The following is a 10116-nucleotide window of genomic DNA, read 5'->3' on the forward strand; positions in this document are numbered from 1 at the left end:
ACGTGCGCAGTCACAGATGGGTGTGGAGAGAAGTCAGCCAGGGTCACAGGAGGCCGTGGTGAGGGGCTGGGGTCGCATTTTAACCACATTGAGAACAGGGAAGCTCATGATGTCTTTGAAAGGTCACTCTCGTGGCTGGGAGGAGAGTGGGTGGAAGTTGGGAGGCTAGTTGAGGGGCTCTCTTGGTCATCCAGACCAGGGTGGAGAGAAGGGGAGACATTCCAGATTTGTATAAGGGATGGAACCCTCATCAGATGTCAAGATGAGGCAAAGAAGAATCTAGGCCCACTCCTAGGTGTCTGGCCACTGACTGAAATGACAGGAGTCTCCCAAGGTCCCATGGCAGGTAGGGGTCTGAGCCAGGCTTTGGACCACTTTAGTGCAACCCCCATGGCCCTGACTCTACACTGCAAACTGGGGACTGGACCTCATGGCTCCTGGTGTCCCCGGCACAGCTGCCAACTGGGCTGACCTTCTGTTGTCATTTTGTTGTCCCACCAGGCAAAGCCATCACCAAGAAGAAGTACATTGGCATCCGAATGATGTCGCTCACATCCAAGTGGGTACCAGGACGTCTGTGTCTGTCTTAAATTTAAATACACCTGAACTTCAGGAGGCTCTCACTGGCTCCCCTGAAAGGGAAAACTTACACTGCCTTAAGACATCTCAGTTTCTGGTTAAAATTAAGTAACATTAGGAAAGAGAGGAGGGGCCGTTAGCCTTGGCCTCTTATTTTATCTTTCATTTTTGTTTTTGTGTTCTGAGCAGGTCCTTCCTTCTAGAAGGTTCTGCCCTCCTCTTTAAGGCAGGCCTGAGCAGCAGGTGGTGTTGGTCACTCTCCCTCATGCCTTCCTTTCACCACTTGTTCTGTTGAAACCCACATTCCAGGAGTGCCCCAAGCACCTCCCTTGGCCCCAGAGCGCCCTGCCCTTCATTAGCTCTGCCGCGTGTGGGCTGTGGCTCCCGGAATGCGGGTCAGGCCCAGCATGACTGATGGGCTTGTTTTCCCTGAGCTGATGGAAGTTGTGGCTGCCAGGCTCCTAACACACTGGTGTTTTAACCTTGATGAAAAAATATGGTGTAATCGCACGAGTCCTGGTAACCAAGGGCATGGTTGAAACTGTTGTAGGTAAGGTCGGCAAAGGGCAGAACCTATTAATATAGATATTCGTATATTAATTATCATACTTAATTAACTACTAATTAATTGTGAACACATTACCATAGTTTAGATACATATAAAGAATGGTGGTTCCTTTCTTAGCACTCCAGAATGTGGACTGATTTGCCAAGACTAAAATGTGCATCAGCTCCTTGTCTGAGAACTGTGGAAGACGGGGGTGCAGGGAGGGAATATGGGCCCTGGGGTCCGGCTTCCCGGGTTCTTGTCCTAGCTCTGCTACTTCCTGGCTTGTGACCTTGGGAAGGACTTGACCTCTGGTGCCTCAGTTTCCTCCTCCCTAGGATGAGGATAAGAGTGCAGGCATATTGGTGTGTGGTGAGGACCGAGTGAGTTAACATGTGTCAAGGCTTGGCTCAGTGGGTGGTGACAATGGTCACCAGCCACAGTGACGCTAGCTGCTATTTCTCACCTGCTTCCTCTGTGCCAGGCACTGGCCCAGGTGCCGTACCTGCAGGATCTCATGTAATCCTCACATCAACCCCCGTCATAGAGTCTTGTCATTATCCCTATTTTGCAGGTGAGAAAACTAAGGCACAGAGAGGCTAAGCAACTGCCCAAGATCACACAGTTAGACAGTGGCAGAGCTCGTGCTCCAAACAGGCCATCTGCTATATGGTCATGTGCTGTGTAACAATGTTTCGGTCAATGAGGAACCACGTACATAATGGTGGTCCCAGGAGATTAGTACCATTTAGCCCAGGTGTGTTGTAGGCTGTACCATCTAGGTGTGTGTAAGGATGCTCTATGATGTTCGCACAATGACCAAATAGCCTAACGATGCCTGTCTTAGAATGTATCCCCATCATTAAGCGATGCGTGACTGTACTGTATTGACTCCTTAAGTAGTAGCTACTATCACTTAATTAATAAAATTAATAGTAATAATGATAAAGCACTTCCCTTGCTGCTACTCAGTAAATCTTTGACCCTAGCAGACAGGCAATTTAAAGCAGAATCAAAACTCCTGGAGGAAGTGACATTAGCATCAGGGACAGGAGGAGAAGCTGGGTGAGAGCTGAGTCTCAGCAGAGGAGGCCCGTTGAGACCTCATGCTAACCCGGGTGCTTTTCCTCTCACTCAGCAAAGCCAAAGAGCTGAAGGATCGCCACCGAGACTTCCCAGACGTGCTGTCAGGGGCGTATATCATTGAAGTAATTCCTGATACCCCAGCAGAAGCGTGAGTTGGAATCGTTTTCCCTTCTCCTAATATTTTTGTGGTTCCTGGGGGTGGCAGGGAGGGGCGGTGTGTTTACATTGGCTCAGGTGATTGTGACAATCCTTGTAAACTGGTCGGACGTTGTTGGTCAGTCCTGCCAGTCAGGCCTTCCAACCTGGTTCAGCTCAGGACACATCAACCAAAGGGTGTTTCCTGTCTTCAAAAGTCCTGGCTTCACAGGGGGTCATCCAGATGGAAGGAGCAATATTGGACCTATTATGAGTCTCCGGCACAGGCCTGGCTGGGGAAAGAAGGTTTAAGGAGCAGTGTCCCTGAGACCTCGGGCAGGGGTCCCATCCTAGGCATCAGGACGCATCTCCTCCCGAAGCCTTCTCTAATTATATCTATCAGTTAGGCCACACCCATCCACACCTCTGGAAAAATAACCCAGGTAACATCAAAGGAACATGAAAAGAAGTAGCTCAACCAACAATCAGGGTTTGTTACCTGTATTGACATGATATCCCGAGAGAAGTGTAACACTGGGGGCCAGCTCTGGCTTGCGGCCTGCTTTTGTACGACATGAGCTAAGAATAGATTTTGCATTTTTAAATGTTTGAAAAAATTTAAAATAAGAATAGTATTTTATGACATACGAAAATTATATGAAATTCAAACTTCAGTGTCCATAAATGAAGTTTTACTGGAGCACAGCCAATAAATATTAGATGACATGTTGTCTGTCTGTGGTGGCTTTTGGGCTACAATGGCAGAGTTGAGTAACTGTGACAGAGACAGCGTGGCTTGCAAAGCCTAAAATGTTTCCTATCAGGCCCTTTAGGGGAAAAGTTGGCTGACTTCTTTGCTTGGACCATAGCATCTTTCTTTTTTTTAATTGATGTCTAACATTGTGAGATTTTGGTTATACATTTTTGCTTGTCAATCACCATATACATGTCTCCCTTCACCCCTTGTGCCCACCCCACACCCCCCTTACCCCTGGTAACCACATACAGTTTTCTCTGTCCACATGTTGGTTTATACACCATGTATGAGTGAGATCACGCGGTGTTTGTCTTTCTCTTTCTGGCTTATTTTGCTTAACGTAATACCCTCCAGGTCCATCCATGTTGTTGCAAATGGGACGATTTTGTCTTCTTTTATGGCTGAGTAGTATTCCATGGTATATATATACCACATCTTCTTGATCAAATCATCAGTCGAGGGACACTTAGGTTGCTTCCACTTCTTGGTTATAGTGAATAATGCTGCAATGAACATAGCGGTGCATAAGCCTCTTTGGATTGTTGATTTCGGGTTCGTTGGATAGACTCCCAGTAGTGGGATAGCTGGATCATAGAGTATTTCTATTTTTAATTTTTTGAGGAATCTCCATATTGTTTTCCATAGGGGCTGCACCAGTTTGCATTCCCACCAGCTGTGTATGAGAGTTCCCGTTTCTCCACATCCTCTCCAACATTTGTTGTTTTTTGTCTTGGTGATTATAGCCATTCTAATGGGCGTGAGGTGATATCTTAGTGTTGTTTTAATTTGCATTCCCCTGATGATTAGTGACGTTGAACATCTTTTCATATGCCTAATGGCCATCTGTATATCTTCTTTGGAGAAGTGTCTGTTCATTTCCTCTGCCCATTTTTTGATTTGTTTGTTTGTTTTTTTTGTTGTTCAGTTGTGTCAATTCTTTATATATTATGGAGATTAACCTCTTGTTGGATATATGTTTTGCAAATATTTTCTCCCAGGTGTTAAGTTGTCTATTCACTTTGATCCTGGTTTCATTTGTCTTATAGAAGCTCTTTAATCTGATGAAGTCCCACTTGCTTATTTTTTCTTTAGTCTCCCTAGTCCGAGTAGATACGGCATCCAAAAAGATTCCTTTATAACCAATGTCAAATAGTGTATTGCCTATATTTTCTTCTATGAGTTTTATAGTTTGAGGTCTCACCTTCAGGTCTGTGATCCATTTTGAGTTAATTTTTGTGAATGGCAATACCAGATGGTCCACTTTCATTCTTTTGCATGTGGCTGTCCAGTTTTCCCACCACCATTTATTGAAGAGACTTTCCTTTCTCCATTGTATGTTCTTAGTTCCTTTGTCGAAGATTAGCTGTCCGTATATGTGTGGTTTTATTTCTGGTCTTTCAATTCTGTTCCATTGATCTGTGTGTCTGTTTTTGTACCAATACCATGCTGTTTTGATTACTATTGCCTTGTATTATGTTTTGAAGTCAGGGATTGTGATGCCTCCAGCTTTGTTCTTTTTTCTTAGGATTGCTTTAGCTATTTGGGGTCTTTTGTTGCCCCATATGAATTTTAGTATTCTTTGTTCTATTTCTGTGAAGAACGTCATTAGGATTCTGATTGGGATTGCACTGAATCTGTAATTGCTTTAGGTAATATAGACATTTTAACTATGTTTATTCTTCCAATCCATGTGCATGGGATATCTTTCCATTTCTTTATGTCATCATCGATTTCTTTCAATAATGTCTTGTAGTTCTCATTGTATAGGTCTTTCACGTCCTTAGTAAGATTTATTCCTAGATATTTTATTCTTTTTGATGCAATTGTAAATGGTATTATCTTTTGGAGCTCTCTTTCTGTTAGTTCGTTATTAGCATACAGTTATGCAACTGATTTTTGTAGTTTGATTTTGTACCCTGCAACTTTGCTATAGTTGTCGATTATTTCTAATAGTTTTCCAATGGATTCTTTAAGGTTTTCTATATATAAAATCATATCGTCTGCAAATAGTGAGATTTTCACTTCTTTGTTGCCTATTTGGATTCCTTTTTCTTGCTAATTGCTCTGGCAAAAACCTCCAGGTACTGGAGGTTTTCGTATTCACTCTACGTTGAATAAGAGTGGTGATAGTGGGCACCCTTGTCATGTTCCTGTTTTCAGAGGGGTGGCTTTCAGTTTTTTGTGATTGAGTATGATGTTGGCTATGGGTTTGTCATATAAGGCCTTTATTACGTTAAGGTACTTTCTTTCTATACCCATTTTGTTGAGAGTTTTTATCATAAATGGATGTTGGATCTTGTCAAATGACTTCTCTGCATCTATTGAGATGATCATGTGGTTTTTATTCCTCATTTTGTTGATGTAGTGTATCACATTGATTGATTTGCAGATGTTGAACCATCCCTGTGTGCCTCATATAAATCCCATTTGATCATGGTGTATGATCTTTTTAATGTATTGCTGTATTCAGTTTTCCAATATTTTGTTGAGGATTTTTACATCTATGTTCATCAGCAATATCAGCCTCTAATTTTCCTTCTTTGTATTGTCTTTGTCTGGCTTTGGTATCAGGGTGATGTTGGCGTCATATAATGTGTTAGGAAGTGTTCCATCTTCCTCTATTTTTTGGAATAGTTTGAGAAGGATAGGTATTAAATCTTCTTTGAAAATTTGGTAAAATTCATCAGAGAAGCCATCTGGTCCTGGACTTATATTTTTTGGGAGATTTTTGATTACTATTTCAATCTCTTTACTTGTGATTTGTCTATTCAGATTCTCTATTTCTTCTTGGTTCAGTTTTGGGAGGTTATATGAGTCTAAGAATTTATCAATTTCTTCTAGATTGTACAATTTGTTGGCATATAGTATTCTCTTATAATCCTTTGTATTTCCGTGGTATCCATTTTAATTTCTCCTCTTTCACTTCTAATTATATTTATTTGAGACTTTTCTCTTTTTTTCTTAGTGAGTCTGGTTAAGGCTTTGTCAATTTTGTTTGTATTCTCAAAGAACCAACTCTTTGTTTCATTAATCCTTTCTACAGTTTTTTTGGTCTCAATTTCATTTATTTCTACTTTAATTTTTATTATTTCTCTCCTTCTGCTGACTTTGGGCTTTGTTTGTTCTTTTTCTAGTTCTGTTAGGCATAATTTAAGGTTGCTTATTTGGGATTTTTCTTGTTTGTTAAGATGGGCCTGTATTGCTATGAATTTACCTCTCAGGACCGCTTTTGTTGCATCCCATATGAGTTGGTACAGCATATTTTCATTTTCGTTTATTTCCAGATATTTTTTGATTTCTCCTCTAATTTCATCAATGATCCATTGGTTGTTCAGTGGCATGTTGTTTAATCACCACATCTTTGTCACTTTCCCACTTTTTTTCTTATAGTTGATTTCCAGTTTCATAGCATTGTGGTCAGAAAAGATGCTTGAGATGATTTCAATCTTCTTAAATTTATTGAGGCTTACCTTGTTTCCCAGCATATTGTCTATCTTTGAGAATGTTCCATGCGTGCTTGAGAAGAATGTGTAGTCAGCTGTTTTTAGATGGAGTGCTCTGTATATGTCTACTAGGTCCATCTCGTCCAGTTTTTCATTTAAGTCCACTGTTTCCTTGTTGACTTTTTGTCTGGATGATCTATCCATTGATGTAAGGGGGTACTAAGATCCCCTACTATTATTGTGTTGTTGTTAATATCTCCTTTTAGGTTTGTTAATAGTTACTTTATGTACTTTAGTGCTCCCATGTTGGGTGCATATATGTTTATAATTGATATATCTTCTTGGTGGAGTGTCCCTTTTATCATTATATATTGCCCCTCTTTGTCTCTTATAACCTGTTTCATCTTGAAGTCTACTTTGTGTGATGTGAGTATGGCAACACCTGCTTTCTTTTGTGTGCCATTGGCTTGGATTTGTCTTCCATCCTTTCACTCTGAGCCTGTGCTTACCTTTAGAGCTGAGATGTGTTTCCTGGAGGCAGCATATTGTTGGGTCTTGCTTTTTAATCCATCCTGCCACTCTGTGTCTTTTGATTGGAGAGTTCAATCCATTTACATTTAGAGTAATTATTGATATATGAGGGCTTAATGGTGCTGTTTTATCACTTATTTTATGGTTCGTTTGCATTTCCTTTGTTTCTTGTCCTGTGTGTTTCAGACTGCCAATTCAGTTTGGTTGTTCTGTCTTATGACTCTTTTAGTTTTCTCTTTATTTATCATATGTACTTTTGTTCTGATTATTTGTTTAGTGGTTATCTTGAGGTTTCTATAAAAAATCTTGTGTATAAGATAGTCCATTATCTGATGGCCTCTTATTTCCTTAGATTAAGTCAATTCAATTTCTTTCCTCTTCTCCTTCTAAGTTATTCTTGTCACAACTTATTTCATCTTGTGTTGTGGGTGTGTGTTTAAAGTGATGAGGTTATATTTATTTTTGGTATTTGGTATTTAAGTGGTTGCTAACCTATTCTGAAAGATATACTATTTTTCTGATTTTGTCTACCTAATTTTCTCCTTGCTCCAAGCTCTGTTATTTCCTTTCTCTTCTTTTTTTCAGGCATGAGGGCCTTCTTGAGTATTTCTTGTAGTGGGGGTCTCGTAGCCATGAACTCTCTTAGCTTTTGTTTATCTGGGAAAGTTATTATTTCTCCCTTATATTTGAAAGATATTTTCACTGGATAGAGTATTCTTAGCTGAAAGTTTTTGTCTTTCAGGATTTTGAATATATCATTCCAGTCTCTCCTAGCCTGTAAGTTTCTGTTGAGAAATCCTCTGAGACCCTGATGGGAATTCCATTGTACGTTATTTTTTGTTTTTGTCTAGCTGCCCTTAATATTGTTTCTTTGTCATTGACTTTTCCCAGCTTTACTACTGTATGTCTTGAAGAGGGCGTTTGCCTGTTGACATATTTAGGTGACCTATTGGCATCACTTACTGGTATTTCCTGCTCCTTCCCCAGATTTGGGAGGTTCTCAACTATTATTGCCTTGAATAGGCTCTCTGTTTCTCTTTCCCTCCCTTCTCCCTCAGGAATACCTATAATTCTTATGTTACATTTCCTAATAGAGAAGGATATTTCTTGGAGACTTTCTTCATTTGTTTTTAGTCTTAGTTCTCTCTCCTTCTCCATCTGGAGCATATCTGTATTCCTATCCTCAATAATGCTAATTCTTTCCTCCATATTGTCAGCTTTGTTCTTGAAAGAGTCCAGATTTTCCTTTAACTCCTCCATTGTTTCTCATCTCCATCAATACTGATTGGTTTTTCTTTATAATTTCAATATCCTTTGTGAAGAAATTCCTTATCTTGCTGAATTGTTTGTCTGTGTTTTCTTGTATTTCGTTGAGCTTTTTTATGATAGCTATTTTGAATTCTCTGTCGTTTAGATTATGAATTTCTGTGCCTTCAGGGTTGATTTCTGGGTGCTTGTCATTTTCCTTCTGGTCTGGTGATTTAATGTACTTTTACATCGTGCTTGCTGTATTCACCTTGTTTTTCATCAACCTGGAAATATCTGGTTGCAGTTTCCTGCTGCCACCGGGTGGGGGTCAAGGGCTGTGTAATCTGAGAGGCCTGCACTCTGCAGCTGCCTGTGCTCCGTGGCTGCCTGTGTTCTGCGGCAACTCTGACTGGTCAGCTGAGCTACAGCGTTGGGCATGCAGGGGCAAGGGGCTCTCTCTTTTGCCCGCCCGGTCCCTGCGTGTGCGGACTTCTCACTTGTCCCTCATTATCCTCTCTCCTGGGGTGCTCAAATGTTGATTGCACCCCTGCAGCAGTTCTGTGTCCTCTGTGTGGGAGTTTCCCACTGGCTGAGAGAGGTTAAAGAGCTATGGTTTCCCCACAGAGGGCCACCCCTCTCCCCTCTCTGGGAGCGATGCAGACCCGAATCGCTGATCTGATGAGGAGGGGGAGGATTTCTCCTTACCTCTCCTCACTTCCTCCAGGGGCCCCAGCATGTCCTCTCTCAGATGTGTGGCAGTGTGGGTCTCTCCGATGTCCCTTTGTGCTGTGTGAGTGTCCTTTGTTGTCTGTGAATGTCCCTTTGTTGTATCTTATTGGGGAAAGAGATTATGGGAAAGCTCACCCCACCGTGATGCTCAGGCTGGGATTCTGGACCATAGACTCTTATTTGATGCTGTCATACATCAGAACTAAAGTTACAGAAACAATAACACAAGGAAGTGTCTTGTGATAGAAGCATTCTGCCCACCCCTGTAGGAACTGCTCGCTGAGTTGTGACACCCATTAAAAGCAAGTAGGCCATGGTCATGGTACATGGTGGATGGTATGTGGTACATCCTTGCCTCCATTGGGGTCAGTCTATGCTAAGATCATCCAAGTGCTGGTAGGCATTTCTGTAACGGACATGATTAATGATTTGGCCTAAAAATTTCAAAAGCAAATAATGCAACCCATTGGTGGCTCAAGCCGTTCTCACACAAGTTCATCACCACCCCACCCTCTTTGCTCTGGGCTTTTAGGTTCTAAACTGTGCCTCTGTCAATGTAAAGTTGATCACTTTTCATGGCAGTTAGACCAAGAAGAATGGAAATGTGACAATTCTGTTTTCCTTTGTGTTGCAGTGGTGGACTCAAGGAAAATGATGTCATAATCAGCATCAATGGACTGTCAGTGGTCTCTGCCAATGACATCAGCAACGTCATTAAAAAGGAAAGCACCCTGAACATGGCTGTCCCCAGGGGCAATGAAGACATTATGATTACGGTGATTCCTGAAGAAATCGACCTGTAGGCAGAGGCATGAGCTGGACTTCATGTTTCCCTCAAAGACTCTCCAGTGGATGATGCGTGATGACTCTAGGCCAGTGGCACAGGACACCCAAGACTTTTGACTGCCATGTTGCTTGTTCAGCAAAAACACCCTGGCCAACAGAATCTGGTGTGTGGTACTGGGTGTGTTTAGGCTTTCCTTCGAGTCAGCACCCCGAGGAGGTAGATGCCAGAGACCACAGGAGGGTGAACGTTGGCTTCCAAAATGGCCCACATTCCA

At 41.8% G+C, this 10116-nt stretch overlaps 1 protein-coding gene across 1 annotated transcript; it reads left to right on the forward strand.

The window, feature by feature from the left end:
* The first annotated feature begins 2232 nt into the window (after positions 1-2232).
* On the forward strand, positions 2233-9858 carry LOC131407634 (serine protease HTRA1-like). Its single transcript, XM_058544391.1, has 2 exons — positions 2233-2360; positions 9690-9858. The coding sequence occupies exons 1-2, from the start codon at positions 2233-2235 to the stop codon at positions 9856-9858; spliced, it is 297 nt and encodes a 98-aa protein (XP_058400374.1).
* The last annotated feature ends 258 nt before the right edge of the window (positions 9859-10116 follow it).

The sequence above is a fragment of the Diceros bicornis genome, chromosome 6 (genome assembly GCF_020826845.1).
Source record: "Diceros bicornis minor isolate mBicDic1 chromosome 6, mDicBic1.mat.cur, whole genome shotgun sequence".
Taxonomy (NCBI): domain Eukaryota; kingdom Metazoa; phylum Chordata; class Mammalia; order Perissodactyla; family Rhinocerotidae; genus Diceros; species Diceros bicornis.

What these genes read in the sequence shown, in the direction of transcription:
- LOC131407634 (XM_058544391.1), top strand. Translation starts at nt 2,233, where the DNA reads ATGCTAACCCGGGTGCTTTTCCTCTCACTCAGCAAAGCCAAAGAGCTG. An exon ending in CCTGATACCCCAGCAGAAGC is followed by an intron (nt 2,361 to 9,689) that starts GTGAGTTGGAAT and finishes TTTGTGTTGCAG; the next exon opens with TGGTGGACTCAAGGAAAATG.